The 21,090-nt window shown below is 39.8% G+C and overlaps 1 protein-coding gene across 2 annotated transcripts in view; it reads left to right on the top strand.

Moving 5' to 3' along the window:
* ENPP1 (ectonucleotide pyrophosphatase/phosphodiesterase 1) overlaps window positions 1-9,587 on the top strand; it is a 55,883-nt gene extending 46,296 nt beyond the window's left edge. Inside the window, exons 20-25 of one of the 2 annotated variants that reach the window (XM_005154818.3) lie at window positions 2,669-2,823; window positions 3,598-3,733; window positions 4,761-4,841; window positions 5,890-6,022; window positions 6,736-6,892; window positions 7,724-9,587. In XM_005154818.3, the coding sequence (XP_005154875.2) occupies window positions 2,669-2,823; window positions 3,598-3,733; window positions 4,761-4,841; window positions 5,890-6,022; window positions 6,736-6,892; window positions 7,724-7,891 (830 nt within the window). In that variant the 3' untranslated portion in view covers window positions 7,892-9,587. Of the gene's footprint in view, window positions 1-2,668; window positions 2,824-3,597; window positions 3,734-4,760; window positions 4,842-5,889; window positions 6,023-6,735; window positions 6,893-7,723 lie in introns of those variants that run through there. The other variant, XM_034060792.1, reaches the window with a different exon arrangement.
* Window positions 9,588-21,090: the final 11,503 nt, after the last annotated feature.

The following is a 21,090-nucleotide window of genomic DNA, read 5'->3' on the forward strand; positions in this document are numbered from 1 at the left end:
GACTTGCTAGGACTTGACTTGCTAGGACTTGACTTGCTAGGACTTGACTTGCTATAGTTCTGAGGCTTTCAAATATCATCCTACTAAACCCTTTGTTCTACAAATAAATGTGTATCCTACTGCATGTGTCTTTATGGCATACATATTGTCTGATACTCTCAACTTTTCTAGTGCTGAAGTAATGAGCATTTCAGGATGGGAAGCAAAAATGGTGTATGGGGAATGTGCATGTATGCACCTGAGAAGAAATCCATGTAAATACTGACATCACAATGACAGCATACTTTTAATGAAGCAAAAGGGATATTTTATATGGTTGGTTTCAAGCTTTTGCTTGTTTTATGTATGTGCTATTTCCATTTATTGAACATACCATGTTTGAGCTGCCGTTTGCAAGGCTGTAGATGTGCTCCTGATTTGTAAAATAAAATAAACTATTTCAAGCATGGAGGAGGTAAGACAATAAATAAATCATGACAATTGTATGTCGAAATAGAATGTAGCCCTTAGTGCTAATATCTTAAAAGAAAAGCAAGATGGTTAGGCTGTCAGAAAGAGAAACAGGCTGAGACCTTGCTTTGTGAGTGTTCATAAAACCTTGGGTTTTATGCAGATAAACACTGTATTTGGAAACACCTCACTGTAGATCTCTGGTCTTGAATGCCAGTAATGGACAAGATCTAGTGCTTGCTGCTTATTCAGGGCTGATTTAAGGCTTCTGTTGGTTTGTGTAATTTGTCCTGGTACAAAGAGCAGATAGAGCTTTCTTGAATCTTTTTCACTAACAGCAGCACATCTCTTTAAAATGTGTCCCAGAAGCCTTTAAAATAACTCTTTTACAGTTACCACTCATGTGAGCAGCAAGGTGAAATCAGTTAGTACTATATAGCGTGCTTTCCCTGAAGCATGTAAGATGTATTCACAGGATCAGACTGCTGATGTGTAGATGGATGTTTGTGTGCCTGCTGAACCTGGCTTTGAAGAAATATGGCAAGGCCAGGCACATAACCAACTTCGGTTCTGTTTTGTACAAATAGGAACCTATGTCTCTAAACCTACAATTATGAAACAGTAAGAATTTAGCTTAGGTTATCAGTGAGAAGTGGCTTAGCACTAGTCTTAATAATTTCTTGAAGTTGATGAATTTAAGCACAGATAAAAGAATTATAGTAACCAGCTTAGATGGTTCTTAGACTATTTAGAGCTTATTAGTTACCTCAGTTTGCATATTTCCTCATTGAATGTCATAACCTGATGACCTGTAAGAGCACCATAATATCAACTGCATTTTTAGTCTTATGAAAAAATGTTTAATTTCTCCCTGATGGGAGAGAAATAAATGTAATAATCTTGACATTTTCTTATGTTGTGGAATTGCTGTGGAAAAAACATGCAGCATTCATTGCTCAATTTATTTTCCCATTTAAAACAGTTATCTTGGAATTGTAGTTCTGCATAACTTGTGTATGGTAGTGACCTGCTTAGTGGACTACATGTTTTTACACCTTCGTTATAATTCCAGTTGTGTAATGATTGGAAATACATGCATTTTCAAAGGCAAAGTAGTATTTTTATTTTAACATATTTCTACGATTAGCTGGTTTTCCTCAAGTTTGTATTTTACATCAGAAAATTTAAAACTTGAAAACCTTCTTTTTCTTTGTTTCCAGTTGGCAAAAATGTAAATATTCAATGTTTTGATGAAATTGAAATGTACCTTGTGGGTTAAAACCCAAAACATTCTACTGACATTTGACTGCAGCAAATAATTGCAAGAGCATGTGTTTCTCATGGCTCTGTTTTGTTACTTCTTTGCTTTTGTCTTTAAGATAAATGGTATTGACTCTAAAGTAGTTATGTTGCTAACTCTGCTTTACTTTTCAGCTTCTAATGACGTACCCTCTGTTGATGCTACATAGCTTCTTTCCTGTATAGTTTCAAAAGAAAGTCTTTACTCTTCATTGCATGCAGTAGTTTGCCAACAAATAGGAAATGCCTTAGACAAGGGTCTGCAAAAACCCCTGTGCAGTATTGTGCAGCAAATATTTGGAGATTTCTATATACAAACTTTATCAAGAGAGGTGTTCCATGAGAAAGATGGAGAAGGAAGGTTTTGACTATCACATTAATTATAAAGCAAGTCCTTGCACATCAGAAAATTCAACCAGTCCTTTACTGTATTGTTTATTTAGATCTCTATTTCTTAGTCCTTTAAATGTCACTTTTGCATATGACTTTGTGGTTTCTACTAAAATAGTCCCTCCCCTCAGCAAATTTCAAAACACCACAGTTGGTTTCTGTTATATCTGAATGTTACTTAAAGGCAGTTCCCACATTATATTTAAACCGAAACACGAAGTCAACAAAGATTCTAACTTTGCAACTTAGATCCATCTCCTGTTTTAAATGGCAAACTGTTTGGTTTAAAATATAAGCTTAATTTGTATGGCATAAGTTTAAATGATTGCTTTATACTTGCTTTGTCATTTATTTTCTTAGCATAGAAACTCTTCCTTTGATATAAGAATAACAATCTTTTTCTTTAGTTACTGTGACTTCTCTGTTTGAGAATTGGAAATTGAAGCAACTGTATTGAGGGTGTATAAAAGAGGAAGAAGCTTAATAACCATTATTGATTGAAGTGTAACAAGCACTATTTCTGCCACAGTTAAGAAGATAGAGGAGCTTACTCTGCCCTATGGACGGCCCAGGGTTCTTCAAAAGAGCCATAATTACTGTCTTCTTTACCATTACCGCTATGTGAGTGGATACAGCAAGGACTACAGGATGTCTCTGTGGAGTGCGTACTCTGTTAACAAAGATGTAAGTTATTCCTGAATGCTTCTTAGATCTCACAATACTGTCTCCCAGGGAATTAAATAGAGCCATATGTGATAAAAAGAGGAATTGTGTGTGAACTTTTCTTTACTGTCCTTTGTTAGTAAGGACTGGCCTTGACTAGTGCTTCTTGGAATTAGATGCAGTTTTACCTTCAGAGGAAGCAGATCCACCAGTAAGTGAGGAGCCCATTGCCACTGATAGAGAAGCCCTATCAGTCTGCACTGGCTTACTGGTTGGCAGTGTAGGTCTGCCATAGCAGTCTGCCACTGCTGTTCTTAAAGTCTGGTCTCAACACCAGTTTCATGGTCTTAAGTGTTTGTAATGTGGCAGGACCCTTTGCTTGATGCTAAATATATTGAGGTTAGTGGCATGAAGCAACCAGTTAATCTGAACAAGTGGGCTAATGGAGAGAGATGGTAACACATCTTGGTGCCTCTGCTAGCCTGAATGGACAAGTACATTTACAGTGTATCAGGTTATCTTTAATGGGCACCTCTAGATTCTCATTTGGAAGATGATGTTCTCAACTTGAGTAAAATGTTGCAGTTCACTTTATTTCCAAAATATACAAAATAGATGGGAGGGCTCATTTTCCACTGACAAAAGAGGAACAAGTCTTGCATTTTAGTTAAGAGCCTTCACATCATTAAAGGCAGTTGCAGCTAAATATTGAGAGTTATGCAGTCCGCCACACTGAAGAGAATTATTGTATGTCAACTATCTGTTTTACTGATGATACTTTCTTCTTGTCAACAGGACAAATGGGTTTCTGATACAGAAAATACCTCCGGCTGTTTACACAAGGATGTTCGTATTTCTTTTAATCATAACCAGACATGTTTGTTTTACAACAATCATCCTCGCCTAACTTATGGATTCCTTTCTCCTCCAAGTAAGTATGTTGCTTTCATTGTACTGCATATCTGATTTAAAGGATTTGTAATCTAGTAGGTATAATCCATTATAGATGTTCCTGATAACTAATCAGAGTATAAAACAGTAGTTGCTGAATTGTTGCTGTTCAATGTGAAAGAAAAACATTTTAGGCACTTCAGCAGTTGGTGGATTGTCCAAGGTCACTTAGTACTTTCCAAAAAAAGCTTTGGAATTTATCAGGTTTCTAAAGTGGCATCTTATAGAAGAAACTAGAAGGAGCATCTAAACCTTGAGTCGAGTCTGGCAAGCTAGTATATTGCAAATTTACTTTGTGTGAGGGGAACTTGGAAACACCCAAAACAAGTTTGGATGGAAACATCCAAAGTAAGATTTAGGGATGTTTCACTTAGTAAAGAACCTGCCCCAATAAGTTTATTTTCTATTTGAAATATACTGTTGTGTCTTTAGTATATCAATTCAGCATTGATCTGAAGAACACAGCTCTGATTCTCAAACATGTTACAAAATATTTTTCTGTTTGTAAGTGGTTATATTGTTTGTTGTTGCTGAGCTGATTTGGAAGCATTTTACACTGACTTACTGTATAAAGTATTGAGTAGCAGGTTATTTAAACATCCACATCAAGTGTAATTTGCGAAGTTCTGATAGAGCTCCTATTTGTATGCCTAGATTTAGCAGTCAGAGCAAATTGGTCTGGCAGTCATAAAGTGAATTTTACTCCCTTCTCCACAATTGAAAAGTCTGTTCTGATATTTTGAAATCTCACAAAAACTTGTCCATTGTACATCTGAAAAGACCAGTTGCTGCTGCTGCTAAGATTATTTATTTTGTACGGGCTCCAGCTTGTACTGCAGTTATCACTTAGACCAACATCACCTTTGGAAAGTGAAGCTAGGTCAGCTCCATTTAACATTTACACCATTAATGTTTACACTTTAACTTTTTACAGCAGTCTTTTGAAGCATGAAAATACAAGCTTAAAGTAACAAATCCAAGTAATTAATTGCCTTTTTTTATTTTAGATTTTGTGATAGATGGAAAGAAACATCAATATGATGCCTTGCTTACTAGCAACATTGTGCCAATGTATCCCGCATTTAAAGGTATTTATTTGTATGCGTATTTTGTATGCACAGTTGAATATTAGAAAGACTACTTTTTTTTTTTTTTGGGGGGGGGGGGGGTTGGTGGGTTTTTTTTGGTTTTGGTTTTGGTTTTTTTTGCTTGCGTCCAAACCATGCAAATGATTCCTGCTTCAGCTGCCTCTAAAATAAGATCTCCCTCAACTACGGGCTTCTTACCTAAATGAAAAGTTCCCAGAAGCAGGATGATCAGTCTTGTGAAAGAGGCTCACTGTTGTGAGCTTATGATTCCTAATCGACTGGCTCATTAAATGGGAGCATAGTGCAAGACATTTCATGTCTTACATCTTACTTTGAATTTTCTTGCCTACCTAAATTGGATTTTATAATGAATATGTTCTAGAGAACCCCAATACCGTATATAATTAGGTGAGTTAAATTAATTTTCAATTCAGGGATGTCTTCTAAACTTGGATGAGCTTCCAGGCAAGAATCTAGGGCCTCAGTTAATAAGGAAACAGGAAAATAATAATGTCTCAGAAAAAATATGAAGACTTGGCTTTCTTGGGTGAGGGGGCTTAAGCGTATTCCTAGTGAAAAGAAGGGTAGTATTTCTGCTGGACAAAGAGATATCCTGTTTTGTAAAGGAGTAGAGGTTGACTCTTAACTGTAATTAAAAATATCGTATTGGTACTTCACAGCTCTTAGGTGTGGGTGACAAAGCTATTCAGTCCAATTTGGTAGTGTGGTAAGACACAGGTTGCCTTCCCTCCTCTAGCTTCTCTGCAATTTGTTTTCCAGCGACAGAAACCCAAGGACACAAGGGAGCAGCATCACTGTGCCTCCGCTTAGGTTTGTGGTTAGGGTGACTGTGAAACCACAATGCCAGGAGATACTGCAGTGCATGCTGCTGCTCAGTTAGATGCAACCTTTAAAAGCTATAAACAGCTGTATAATTAATTATTTTCCTAGCTTATCGTGTCTGTTTATATTCCTGAAATATCTGCACAGTTGTGTTAACAGATTCTAACTTGGACATGTGTTTCCCACTTCCATTACTATGTTTCAGTGTTATGGAACTACTTTCATCAATACCTGCTACCTGAATATGCTGCAGCCAGGAATGGTATCAATGTAGTCAGTGGTCCTGTGTTTGATTATGACTCTGATGGGCTCTATGATACTCCAGAAAAGGTGAAAAGGTGGGAACCTTTCCACATTCTAATGCTTTGTTTCTTTCTCCTATTAGTGGTCAAAAGCAATTATGATATTTGTTATCAAGGAAAGCATCTTGTGGAGATGGGCCCTTGGCAGGTTATATCATTTCAGAGGGACAGTCAAATAGCCCTAAGCAGATACAGAAGTGTAAAGCTAAGAAATAAGCTTCAAGCACATAGAGAAAAGGCATCCTCAAAATGTGTCATCCTAAACTCTGAAAGTGAAGTGTAAGAGCAGCTGTTGCATGTGGAAGAATGTCTGCTAGCCTGAAAACTTATATTGACTGTAGGAGCAGACAAGGCAGGGGCTTATCTCTGGTGGCATGGTTGGCACTTCCTGACCTGGCAGCATTCCACTACAAAGCTGTGAATGCAAATAAACCAGTTAGCAGAATCGGTTCAAGCCAGCAGGCAGGTGGTTTTCTGGACTCCAACTGAATTGTCTGTGTACTGTGGACTCTTAAGGCATTTTATCAGTTTGTTATACCTCATCAAACCTGTTACTCAGATCAGCCTACAAGCCAAACTGAATTTGCAAAATAGTAATCTGGAATTTTACCTCCTAAGGTCTAAGCTTTCTTCAGGCTAAAAAAGCAGATTGCTAAAACTGATATGGCAAAATATAGCTGATTTGCTGTCATAGTTCTTGGTGCAAGTATGGTTTAATGGATTTTACAGAGCAGTCTTTTGTGTTTCAGACATCCCAGTAATTCAGAAGTTCCAGTTCCAACTCACTTCTTCATTGTGCTGACTAGTTGTAAAAATACTTCTGAAACTCCTCTGGACTGTGGAGGGTCTCTAGATGTCTTGTCTTTCATTGTACCTCACAGAGAAGACAACAGTGAAAGCTGTGCAGTAAGTAGTCTGTTCAGTCCCCACATACATCTGAAGTCAGACTTGAACTTCTTTTGCTTGGAAATTAACTAGCAAGACTGTAAAAATGTGGCAGTCTATCCTGATCATCTTGAGAGAGAAAACAATAGTTCTGTAAACAGAGCTATGTTAAAGCCTGTATATATATTCAAATGTGAAAATAGGTTTTCCCTGTTTAAAGAGCAAAACCTTGTACTACCAGGGTAGAATCAGAGTATTTTGAGACCATTAGTGTGATACATACACAGACTTCTGCAGCACAAATATCCAGTCAACAGCTGAGAAGGATGAAGAGTTTCTGGGAGATGAGTCATCCACAAAGGAAGGTCAGTGCTAGGCCAAATGTGTACTCAAAGGGAGAAGACAGATGTTCCTGAAGAACATCGTTGCTTCTAGTTGAGGGACTTTGTGATTGGAATGCACATAGCTATGCTCCACATAAGCCAGAACAGAGCATGGGAAGTGTGTCAACTTATCCTACAGCAAAGTATGACACAACTCACTGCCAAAGTCAGGCTCAGAAATAGTTTTATCATAGGTGCTGGATAGATGCTGGACATCACCTCCTATTCCACATTATTGCCAACTTCTGGTGCAGCAACACGGTCTGTATAATTGAGGAAGTAACAACAAGTATTAAATTCAGGCAAGCTTATAGCTGTTTATAAGTCAGTGTTCTCTATTTGTTAGATGCTTGCCAACAGTGTCTGCCTTCTGTCTCTATGAAATATCAAAATGTCTTTTGCTAACTCACTAAATATATGTAACAAAAAAGATGGTTTACAACTCTTTTTTCCTCCTCTGTCCCAATAGGATGGCAAATCTGAGTCCATGTGGGTTGAAGAGAGAATGAAGTTTCATACAGCTCGAGTCAGAGATATAGAATTACTTACTGGACTCAGCTTCTATCAAGACAGAAAACAGCCAGTAGCTGAGATTTTACAGTTAAAAACATATTTACCAGCTTTTGAAAGGGTCTGACTTTTTTTAATTTTTTTTTCCTATGGAATATTGTTATCCATTTCACAACTGATTTGTAAATAGACTGGTTTTAATTGATGAAAACTTTTTTTTTTTAATAAGCTGGAAGTTTATTGAACTTTTGACCAAAATGCCAGTAGGGAGGAGAGTGGGTGCCGTATTTCTATCTCAGGGACTCCTGATGGACTATGTGTGAAACACCGGATGGCAGCTCCTGTCATTCCCACTTGAATGTGGTAGAACCATGTCCATTATAACAGCCTTTCATCATCATAGTCTTGAGACACGAACAAAAATGTTATCTTTTGTATGCACTGGAGAGGAAAAAGTTTATAAAGCATGGGTTATGATCAGTATTCTACTTTCAAATATAAATAATTAACAAATACAGTTCTGGGAAATAACTACATTCTTGGTGACCATTGAAATATAAGGAGTGAGCACCTCTCACTCCAATTTTCCTTGAAGCATGAATTATATCCGAGCTTTGGTTCTTATAAAATAATGGTTCGATAACTATGCTACGTTAGTAGAACTGGTAACTGAAACTTCCCCAGCAAAGATGCCTGGCTAAACTTGTGTTAGCTGGGAAGCCTTGGTATATTGCTGCCCCCTGGTGTCTCCGACACCTAAGGAGAATTTGATGCACAGTTTGCATGTTGTAAGTGCATCCTCAGAATAAGCAGGAATTGGATGCACCAAGTCACCTGCAAGTCACAAGAAATTAATTCAGGAATATCTCTGAGCTCCCAGAAACTCTTATAACGATTCTGTGATCTTACTTCAAATTAAACTTTAATTTGATGCAAAGATTTTTCTTTCTTGAAGAAAAGATGTCTTACTCAATTTGGTGAATTATTTTGTCAGCTGCAGTTCTGTAAACCCATTTTTGTCAAGAAAAGGTAATTTTTGCCCTGAGATTGTTTCCTTATTTAGACTGCTAAGATTGTCGTCTGTAATGGCACATCTCATCACTGCAGTAAATACCCACAGGCCATTCACTTGTCCGTTGGTGACAAATTACCAGATCAGAGCTGCATTTGTAGCTGTCTTTAGTGCACTGTCATCCAAATTATAACTCACATAAGTTACCCATCTTGAATGCAGACATGGCCAGATGTAAATTCTGAAGAAGCATGTAATGAGCTTTCTTGGAAGTTGTCAGGCTACACAATCAGCTGCTACAGGCACTCAGGAGTGTAGGAACTCCCTCCTTTTCCAGTACACATGCAATCACCTTCATAATTCTCCCACTCTCTCTAAAGCTGATGAGCCAAAATTGGCTCTGTTATATATAAAGTTTGGCATAGTCAGTTACGTATTTATGCTCTTACTTTAAGAGAAGAAAATACATCACGCACAAGTGTATTAGAAGAATGAAGAGCCTGTGACTGAGCAGAGACTTTGCATTACAGCTTTGTCAGGGGATGTAGAAGGCTGGATTCGAAGCCTGTTGGAAGTCAATAGAAGCTTTTCCATTAACTTCAGTTTGAGTGGGCTGAAATCCTGGGACCATATTTTCTTCTAGCAAAATGTATTTTCTTCATCTTCTGTTACAAGCTTGATATCTTTTTTTTTCCTCAAGTAGTTTCACTGTGTGAAATTCAAATGTGTTTGTAGCAACCTCACATTATGATATGACTGTGACAGCATCATTCAGTGTAACTGCTTTGTAACATTGCCTGTGACCAATAAAACCATCAGAAGTAGTAGGTTGTTCATGACTCTTTCTGTACCAAATATTACTGGCTGGCTGAAACAGTGGTGCAGGTATACAGCACTATTTTGCATTATTTTGGAGGTGAGGGGAGGGAGTTGCTTCAATGCTTGCTCTTTGAGTTGAAAATGACTTCTCCGACTGGAATATTGAGGTTATTATTGGAAGCCTTCATTATTGGAAGTGGAATGTAGGAAGAAAGATGGTGAAGATGTTCTTAAATTCTTTTTAGAACTGGCAGTGTCTCCTGGATGCAAATGACAGATGTTAACGTCTTCAGAAAGTGAAGCAATGCCAGTTAAGAGGCAGGCTAGCTTAGCTCTTGGGTAAAGATGGAACAGGATAGGCTTCAAGCAGAGGATTTTGGAAGGGGGAGAGTAGCTGTGAAGCCTACTATGGTCATCAAGAGAGGGTACTGGCTGAGAAGGTTTTGGCATATGGCTTTGCCAGAAATTGACAAGTCAACTTGACAAGGAAGAGAGCTATCCTGATTTAAACTTAGTGCAAATAGTTTTGCTTCACTTATTTCTTCATCTTTGCTTTTTTGCAAACATCTGTAGTAGTGGTGGCAAAGCACTCTGAATAATTGCTGGTGCTAGTCATGGGGTTGAGTGGCTGGTGACACCCCAGGATGGCAGATGCTAAATTGTGGTTTTGAAGCCCAGTGGGCCCCAAGGAGCATGCTGTCACCACCATCAAACTCATAATTCTGCAAAAAATATACAGCTTTGTCTATCTGAATGTAAAATATTTTTTTTCAGCTGAGGTATCAGCGCTGCAGTGAGTGTTCTTGGTAGATGAAGCTGAAAGGTGTCAGAGCAACTCTGTCATGATGTGACTGTCAGCATTATTCAGTGTAACTGCTGCTTACTTTCAGCTGCTGCATAGTCTGGCCTTCTTTCAGGTAAAAAAAGTGGAGGAGCAGACTAAAGGTCATCAGTCTGGATGTGCCTACCAGTATCATGTGTCAACAGGCCTTCCCAGGGAAAGTACTAGGAGACACTGTAAGCTGTAGTTTGGTGCACAACTATTACAGTGAAGGTGCTGACCAGTTTCCATGTTCTAAGCAATAATATTTGCTTAGGACAAGGAAAGGATAACTGAGGAAGAGAGTGGTAGGAGCCTTCATAGACATTAAAGGTTGTTTCAGGGTCAACAGTGAATCATGGAACACCAGGTTGGGAGGGACTTCAAGGATCATCTGCTCCAACCTTTCTAGGCAAAGCATGACCTAAACTAGATGTCCCAGCACCCTGTCCAGCTCAATCTTAGAAATGTCTAGTGTTGGGGAATCCACCACTTCCCTGGGGAGATTATTCCAATGGCTGGCTCTTCTGATTGTGAAAAATATTCCTCTTGTGTCTGGTTGGAATCTTCCTAGGAGTGTGTGCCCATCACCCCTTGTTTTTTTTCATGTGTTTCCTTACAAAAAGGGAGTTGCACTCTTTTCTGTAGCCACCCTTTAATTACTGGCTTTGCTGCTGAAAAACATGCATGTGGAGTTGTGCCTTCAGAGGTATTCAGGTGGTATAGATTCATATTGCTGGCTGCTCCCATCAGTAGCAGCAAGGTAATTAATTCATTTGACTAATGTGTTACAGGCTTATTTCTCTTATTTACCTCAGGATTCACTGTCTTAAGAAAATGAAGCAATACCTAGCTGCCTGTATTTGAGATGGTCCTGTTCTGGTAAATTCTCTTTTCAATGCATCCAGCATCCACTAAACCACTGTGTCCAGCTCAGTGCACAATAGCTGTCAGCTAACGGCACCTCCCAGAGGCTGCCCTGTCTCATCCGGTGAGTGGGTGGCCTGGGCTTCTTCCTTTCCTTAGTCTGAGGAGGCTCAAAGTACAAAATTATCCCCTTAAATACAAGGTTATAAATTGGCCTTGGCAAGCTGGGAGGAGCTACCCCTCTGTTGCATGGGAGGGCACCCACTTTTCCAGGAAAATGAGATTCATGGGGATCAGAAGACAAAAAGGAATGTAAGAGAAAGCCTAAATCTGTGACTCTGTGGTTAGGGCAGTCAGCTGGGAGGAAAGATCTCATTTCTGTTGCTGAGGTGGCACCTGTGCCAGGATGAGTTGCCAGTCATACCGCTCGGCAGTGGATGCTTGGGGGTGACAGCACTGTAAGGGACATCTCCTGCTGCATGGTCACAGGACAGCTGCTCTGACAGTTTGTGTCCACAGCAGCACCATTATTGAAATTGAGAAACTATCCCAGGGCTCAGGGTGAAGGCCTTGCTCAGCTCTTTTACTGCTGTGCAAACTGTTTCTGCCCCTCTGAGGAATTCAGGGACAGCATCTGTGTGAGCCCAGCAACTTGCTAAAGCAGAAGTTTCCAAATATTTTTGTTTGGGTACCACCATCGCTAGTGGCAGCAGCAGCAGCATCTGCTTACCCTCATACACCTGGCAGCAACGTCTGGGAGGTGCTGGAGCACCAAACTGAGGTGACTTGTGTACCATGAGCAGGATGTCTACTGTAATTTGGAAACCTCTGCATTACAGGAAACCAGTCCAGGTTTGGCATCCTGTGATTCAGACTCCCTTGGAAAGGCATCCAATGCCTCACTGAACCTCTGTGAGTCACCACACAGGCCTTGAGACTCAGGAAAGGCTGCTATGGAGACCACGGACAAACTTGCAATAATTACGGAAGCCTGGCAACAGATTTTAGAAGATACCATTGCAAATTACCAAATTCCTACTCAGCCACAGTATGTGTTAAATGAGTATTTCCCTTTATTGCAGGTTTGTTCCTTTCTATTTTTAGTTTCTCTGCTGAAATAAAGCAAATACAGTGGGATGGAAAAATCTGGAGTTGCCCCAAAGCTCATGACCAATTTCACCCAATGAGAAGACAGTGGAAGCACCCTTTGGTCATGTCCATAATGCACACGTTCGTGGCTAAAAGCTGGTCTAGATGGCATGAGACAGTGTTCATGGCACTTGCAAAGCTGTTCTTCAGCACCAGTACCTGGGGCTTGAAAAAGGATTTGTTTCTGTCTCTTTGTATCTGTCTGTGCTGGAGGCCTTACCTTTGCCATCTGCATCTTTACCAGAGCTTTGAATTTCTGGGTGGTACAAAGGAGCTGCTTTAGGACAATGGATTCACTTTAAAAACTTGTGCCTGCTGGCTGCATAAGATGGCACAGTCCACCACAAAATTTCAGTTGTACTCTCTGTTATAGTGCTGTAACTAGGTTTAAAACTTTACCTAGCCACTTTACACTGGAGAATGTGTACACTGGGTTCTGCTGCTCAAAATAAATTATTTAGGGAGGTGAAATGCTTGATAATCACTTATGAACGCATTTAACTTTGAACAAATTGTCGATGTAGCTGTACTTGCTGGTGATATCTGGCCCTCTTCTGGTCTGATGTGATATAACTGGGAAAAGGTCTGTTTTGCTCAGTGTACATTTTCTGCGGAAATATGGGCCTCTGGCAGTAGAAATCCAGGCAAGTCACTTGGAGATGAAACAGCTTTCCTAGTTTTTTTATGAAGTATTTCACATTCTTGTAATTAGCAAACATTCCTGATACAATTTTTGGGGACAAGAGTACTGGGAAGACTAAATTGCTGAATTACTGAAAAAATTTTGCAGAAGGTTATGCTATGATTATGGGAGTTATGCTAACTTCCACTGCTGGCTTCAACAAAGTAGAAACGCAGTGTGACTCTGTATTAACCTCTTAATCACTGCAGGGAATAATTGTTCTTAGGATACCTCACAGAAATTGATGTCATCTTGGAGCTTACATAATACAAACTAAGTTGTCCACAGCTTTCTGCAAAAAAATAGGGAAACACAAGAACAGCAAAGGCATGACCCCAGACTCCTTTTCCCCATATACTACAAGATCAGAACACATTGCAGCCAAAACAGCCTGATTCACATGGGGGAGGTGGGGTGGTGTTATGACAATGAGCACTCATGATAACTTCAGAGGAAAGTCGACTAATGGATTGGATGGTAAAGAATATATTTTGATTAAGACAAGAAGTTTGGCTGCAGACCTCATATTCCAGAGAACAGAACTAGGACTGACATGCTGTTCATACGGAGAAGAGTTTTCATTTGATAGAACACCTCTCAGTCTGTGTCTAGGGCAAAACAAACAAACTTGGGGAAATCAGAAAACGCCCTGAGAAAGAAAATTGTTAGACATACCCAGTAGCTGGCTTTAAGTCCTTATCAGCATGTAGAGCAACTTACACACTCCGTTTGTTATCTGAGGGCATAGGTAGCTGTAGCTCTGGGAAAACAGTTGGTGACAGCAGTTCAGGTTCAGCAGCTGATGAAATTTGCATTCATGGAACTCCTTGACATGTAGCTCCTTGAATACAGAAAGTGTGGAGATTCCTGCATCATCTGGAATGAATCCTGTGCACTGACAATTTGCCAAGCATCATCCATGCCAAACTAAAACTTATGGAAGATGGACATTTTTTGGCATCAAAGACATAATGGCAAACCCAAAGTATTACAAGAAAAAATCTACATACAAGAAAAAGCCATGTGGAGCTTAATGTCAGAGTCCACACAAGCACAGAGCTGTAGAAATTTCAGCAAGAGTGTGGATATTCCATTATTGAAAGGGCATCAGAAGAGGGACAGTGCTTTGGGAACTGGAGGGAACAGATCCATTAGTTAAGAACAATCATATGGCTTTTTGGAACAGAAAAAGAAATTAGCCTGGTTTGGCTGAAAAGGCTTGGATAAATACATAAAAAAGGAAGTATTTCCCCTGTTAATAAAAAAGTAAATTCTGAGGAGTTGGTAGATGCCAAACATCTTCCTAAAGCCACATGTTTAAAACTGAAACATACATTGATTTTAGGCCTCTTTTTAGAAGATGGTTTTCTTAAGGAAGTAATATTTAGCATACTGTAATAGTATAAGAGGTGACACTTTATAGTTTGGATGGTAAGATGATAACAATCATGGACAATAAGAATCTAAAAGCCATTCTGAAAATAGCCAGAACAGCAGTGCTAAAGCTGAATCACAACACAAAATATGGGGAACATAGTGATTGGGAGAAGTTTACTTGAGTATAAGTTAGACCTAGATCATTACTACTACTGAATAAAGGTGTTGTTCAAAAAGTTGTAAAAACCTTGCTTATTTATGAAAGAAGTGTATGCACCTAACAACCATTCCGCATTTCATACCACTTTTTTGAGCCTAAATGTAGCTGTCCACATACCAGACCTTGCTCTGCCATTCAGCTGGGGGGCCAGCTGCAGTAGAGAGGATCTGGAGGATGAGGCACAGCAGCCCTCTTGCTCATTTGTATGACCACACTAATTACACAGAAATGGGTCTCAAGTGAGGAGCTGGTTCTCACAATAGGCTTGGGTTAGATTCAGAGCATCAGACTCAAAGTCCTATTTATCAGACCAAACCTACACAAGATGGATGCGACTCACTGTCTGTGCATGTTGAGGAAGTCAGGAGGGGAATGAGTTTCTTTTTCAACACTTTAACTCAAAGGCTTATGGTACCATAATTAGTCAACTGGAAAAAGAGATGTAATTACATAAGATAATTTCATGGATTTCTAACAGATCCCTGACACCTACATGTACCCACCTAAGGAGGAGAAGAAAGCTCTGATCATCCTAAAACTTAAAGCTTGGAGGGCAGATTATTTTTCAAGAAGCACACAAGAAAACCAAGACATTTAAAATACACTCTTTTTTACTATTGCATCTAATAAACAGACATCTCTTTTGGATGATTTTTCCAAGTACCTGTTGGTGGCAATTGTTGTGGTACATTGTGATGTATTATTGTGATCTGTTCCTTCAGGATGGATGCCATTGGGAAGTCAGAGGCTGCTGAGGGAGGGTCTGCAATGGGCTCCTGTTCTGCTGCTTGCTGCCCATTCAAAGAATGGCAACAGCCCAAAGCAGGAGACGAAGGGGATCAGTGAAACCTCATTCTGTGACTTGTAGCTGGTTCCAGAGGAGTCTCAGCTGCATGCATGGGTGTTTTGTTTTCTGTATTTTTAATATAGGTATCAATGATGCGCAAAATGTATAAGCATATGTCTAATGCATGGTGCTCAGACAGACCTGTGTACCTATTAATAATTTCTGAGAAAATAAGAAATATTCCCTATATTCCAGACAATATGCTTAGCTCACACCATCCTTCTTCACAAAATATCATGAATTCTGTCAAGTGAGAAACTAAATACCTACCGCCAAAACGAGCATAATGACCTTTATTTACACAGGGGGAAGTTTTTGTACCTGCAGCACAAGGCTGTTGCTGTTGCTGCAGAGGAGCCACACGGTGTCAGTGTGATGCAGAGAAAGAGCGTCATCATCATCCCCGGGACCCGACGCTCGGTCTGGCAGGCCTCTGCAGCAGAGCCAGGTGCCAGCTGGGACCCGACACGGCCTACGTAGTACCCAGCACAGGATGTATTTGCTGTTTCAGGAGTTGATAGCCTGATACTTGTTCAGGTGGTGTATTAAGTGCTATCTAGGTTTATTACTAGACTACATTGCCATACTTCCTCTACACCATCTATCAAGAGCATCATGTAACTTAAATTATACGCTACAAAATTGCCTTGTCAAAAGGCAGTTTTTACCTAAATGTACTCATGAAATAAAATGACAGATTGACTTTTCCTTCCTCCTTGTTTTGGAGAAGCAGACAGAGAAAATACAGGTGCCAGTGGACAGTTCTTTACTTCCTGACTAAAGGACAGGCTGTTTCCTACCACCACACAAGCTGCCCTGGTGTGAATATGCAGAGTACACACACACAAAAAAAAAGACTGGTTTAGTGAAGTCTAATAAACAATCTTTGAGACATCCTAGTCAAAACTGTTAACTATTTGGAACAAGAACATGCTGCCTCTCACAATCAGCAGTCACTGTACAGCAGAATGAGATTTTATCAGCCAGCATTATGTTTGCTTGTTTGGCTCTGATTTTAGTTGAGAGGGGCATTGTATATGTCTCTGTGGTTGCTAGCAAATATACACAGTTTCTAAATTGTTTTGTGATAAGGGCTGTGGAGAACGCCATTCAGGAGCCAAAGAAAACATTATATAAATAGCCTCTAATCTGCTGTATGAAATTAAAGCACTGTTAAGGGCAGAAGAGTCTTATTTGATTTCTGCATGTAAAAAGTCTATTAGTTCTTCATTCAGAAAGCAAGTTTTTTATCCAGAGAGTCCTTGCACTCTACAGTCTGGCTGTACTTCCAAGCTTTGCCATGCTCATTATATACTTGCAAAAGTCAGAAAAGCCAGAACTGAAAATTCCATGTTGACAAGCTCTGAAAGTCAGGTACTGTGGCTGTTAAGGAAAGGCAGGTAACATTGCCAATGCTTCTCTAACAGCATTTCATTGGGTATCTAATTAAATAACTGTAAAACAAAATGGCACTTCCACAGTGCTACCTGTTAGTGCTGCAGAGCATGAGGATGAGCATCAGCACTAGGTCTATAATGCAGCAAGCAAAGCCAAATGTTGCCTTTCCTTGCAATGCTGGTTCCTGGTGGTCTCTTGTAGGCATAAGCCATGCTGAGATCCATTTGGGATCACTGGCAGGAGCATGTTCTGATCTATGTAGTGCTTTCTAAAGTGACTACTTATCGGCTATGGAGCTGTAGCCAGAAGAAAAGAAACATTTCATTTCTATGCCATCTTATAAAAACCTTTGGAGTCACAGGCAGAAGAAAAACCTCAGTTGAGCAGATTCCCTCAGGTGGGCAACTACAGCTATAATGCTGATGGGAAAACCGATTGAGAGGCACTCAGGGCAGTTCCTGAGACAAGATGAAATGGCCTTCTTCATTAACTCCAACAATGTTAGATTTCAGAAGCTTGGTCAGCTTACTGAGACTTTTTGACCTTCAAACAAACCTGCAATTAGTACTTGTATATGAAGAATACTTATACAATTGTAACAATATGTATAAATGGAAAAGGCTAAATTAGGGTGTCAGAAATTGGAAATTTGTGAAAATTATGTATTTCCTCAGCAAGAGCATGTGCTTTTATTACCTTGTGCTTTTTACTTTTGCATTACAGGATGCAGTTGTACTCAACTAATCTGCTTTTTTTTTCAAATACTCATTTTTCTCTTGCTCTGGATTCACGGTTAAGAAGGTGTAAACTTTGCACAGAATTATCTTTCTGTCTTGCTCATGTTGGCTATGGTGCTGAACCCCAGAGGGGTTCATCTGTTCAGCTGATCTATTTTGTGTTGTTTTACCAATCCTTTGTCTTGGTTTCAGCTGGAACAGAGTTCTTCTTCTTCCCAGAAAAATTCCATCATAAACCACAACACTCTCCTTCTGCCACCGTCTCCACCTGGGGCTGGAGTTGTGTGATACTGGAGTGCTGTTAGAGATGTCAGCTGGACCATATCCATTCTTGGATCAGCAAATGTCTCTGCACATGTGATGCACCTGAGAGTTAGAACAACGTGAGTCCCTTTAGAGCATGGTGTTGTGCCAAATTACAAAGTCCACAATGAGATGAACTCTCATCAGAAGACATCAAATTTCTTCTTTGGTTAAGAATAGACTTTTTAGTCATACGATTTCAGAAATATGTCATTAAGAAAGCATAATTAACACCATACTGTATCACAGTGTATAAGATTACATCTAATATCTTCCCAGATGTTACATTCGCTAAAGCCCGAACAGTATTTCAGGTCTGTTTTGCATCCTAGTCTATTGCATTCATTTACCATTTACACTGGCTTTTCACTTCCTTAGTAGGTTGTACTTTTAGCTGTTTACAGAATACTTTATTGTGCAGTTTGTACTCCTACAACTGCTTATTGCCCAGCAAATGCCACAGGAGCCAGGCTGTGTCCTCTTGGGAGCCCTCCCAGGCACACAGCCCTATGCAGTTCCCCTAATGTTGTACAGCCTCAGGACTTGGGGCCACAGGTGGTCTAAACCAGTGTGACTGCAGTTATGTCAATTAGCTAGGCTGACCCAAGTCCTAAAATCTGGCTGGTTCTTAGCATTTAGAGCAGAAGCAGGAAAACATATTTCATAGCTGCTGAAAGCTGCTAAATACCCGCTTTTAATAGGACTAATTAAAAAACCCCAAACATTTCTTTGGATTGTGCATTTCTTTCAGTAGCCCAATTAATGGGGCTCAGTAATGAATGGAGGCACCACTGGATTGCTTTTACACTGCGGTACTGTGTTAGCAACCTTTTGGTCCTGCTCAGGAGGCTGTAAAATTCTTTGTTCCTCACAGCATAAACACTATTATACTACTATTAGGGTTGGATTTACTTACCATTAAGCAAATGTAAATACTCCTGCATTTGGCACTGCCCCAATAACAGACAGGAGCAGAGGAGTACTGCCACAACATGCAGCCAGAGGTTTCTGGGGGGACTTTTCTGAATCATCTCAAATTCACTGCTCTGGGGGTCTGGGCTCAGACTAGTACTGAGAGGAGCTGAAATGGCCTGAGCTAGGGTTAATGACTGCAAGCAGTCATTCTCTGTAGGAGCAGAGCTGGATGATGCAGTGGAGATGGGACCTTAGTCATGCTTCTAGACTGCATTCAAATGCTAAATGTGTTGAAGGCTTTAGTACAGTTTGGGAACAGGTTCCTTGAAGAAATTCCTGGTATTTCCTGGTTCCAGGCAGGCTGAAAAACACTGTGAGAATGTGGTGGCTTTTGGTATGTCCATTTATGGGCATGAATCAAAGGAACTGCAGGGAGGAAAAAAAGTGGAAAATGAGAGGAAAAATAAGTTAACTGAGCTACTTCCTCTCTCGGATTCTTCTTGGGTTTTGGGCAAAGCCTTTCACTGGTATTTCATCCCAATTTCTTGCTAACTGCTTCCATATGTAGGCATAGTATAACATCAGTTAAAGCCACATTTAAGCCCTGTTTTTAAGGAACTTAGGTTTTTGGTGGTAGGATGCAAAGTCAGAATGTTTGAATTATTGTATGTTTAGGTAAGAATATTACCGTGCCTTCTTGCATTTAATGTCCTTCTCAGTGCAATGGTATGAGTACTTTCTGCAAGCACGATGTCTGAAAAAGCCATGCTACATGAAAAAAAATACAAACGATCTAGTTAAGAGCATGCTGTTTCTAGTGATGTCCAAAAGTCAGTTTTCTCAGCTGAGTCCCCGTCTTCAAGAGACAAACAACTGGATACTGTTCAAAGACTTATTTGTTCCCCTGTGGTTATGGATCATTAAAAGTGGCTCATTCTTGAAGAGTTTCTTAACTAGTGTCTTTTGGATGTTTCTTAGCTCTGAGGAATCTGACAAATTTCCATCTGGAGAGCAGAGCTTATTTCATATGAAAGGGCTATAATCCGTGTCTGTTGTTCACATCTGTATTGTGTTAGAAAGCTAAGCTGCAAATCCATGCAAAAGTGTTATGGTACAAAAATCTGAAATACGATGGCTTAGCGTTATTTCACAAATTATTTCATACTCTGGTCTCCAGCCACCTTGAATTCTTGCTTAATGATTAATTGAGTATCATGTATTAAATGATTACTGACTTTACAGTGTTCCCTTACCAACTGTATCATTAGTATTGCTGAAGATCCATTTTAAGGAGCTAATAATTTGAATTAATATGCTTTCACATATTAAGAAAGTGCTTTAAAAGTATAGTAGCAAACTGCATAATAGGATCTTCTGAGAATGCAAATATCTGAAAGCAGCTTCCAAAAGAATGTATTTTAGAAGCAATGTGAACCAATGTTGTCTCCCATGTAGGTGACTTTGGACTGTCAAACCCAAGTTTTGATTCTTGCATCTATGTATCTTAGGCACAAAGAGTGAAATCAGGAAATACCTTTACAGTTGAAAGGCTCACATTTTAACCCTCATTTAAGATGCCATGAATTCCACACAAGGGCTCCTTCTTCCCAGGATGCCTTTGAAAGAAAGTCCTATGAACAGTATGATGTCTATTTACACTTCTAGGAGAACTTAACAAAAAAGTATTTAAATTTCTTTACCTTCAGAGGTCTAACACCTGAGGAGTGGTGTAAAATGCATGCTTCTGTTGGAAGAATACACGTGTTCCTGGGAGAAAAAACAATGAGTGCAAATCATTATAATGCTGAGGTTTATGATCCTTGAAGTGATGAGGGGAGAGCAACAACTTGCTAAACTGATCTGCATATGCAACATACTTCCTTATTATAATTCACAGTGGTAAAAGCAAACCACCATTGTAACATTGTGACAGGAGGCCTCTTCTGTCCCTCTGCCTTAGCCTGTGAAGCAGTGTGATGATTTGTCAGATGGCAGGCAAAGCAGCTGCATCACTGCATTACCAGGCAGAGGGTACATCGGTCCTGAGCTGTAGTGGGGGAGCTCCGTTGTGGGTGTCTAAATGCAGATGGCCCTTCCTAAACCAGACCACTGCTGCTGCTTTCTGGCCCTGCAGCCTTGTACAATAGGCATAGCTGGTGGACAGTGCCAAGGGAGGCCAC

The sequence above is a fragment of the Melopsittacus undulatus genome, chromosome 3, assembly GCF_012275295.1.
Source record: "Melopsittacus undulatus isolate bMelUnd1 chromosome 3, bMelUnd1.mat.Z, whole genome shotgun sequence".
Taxonomy (NCBI): Eukaryota; Metazoa; Chordata; class Aves; order Psittaciformes; family Psittaculidae; genus Melopsittacus; species Melopsittacus undulatus.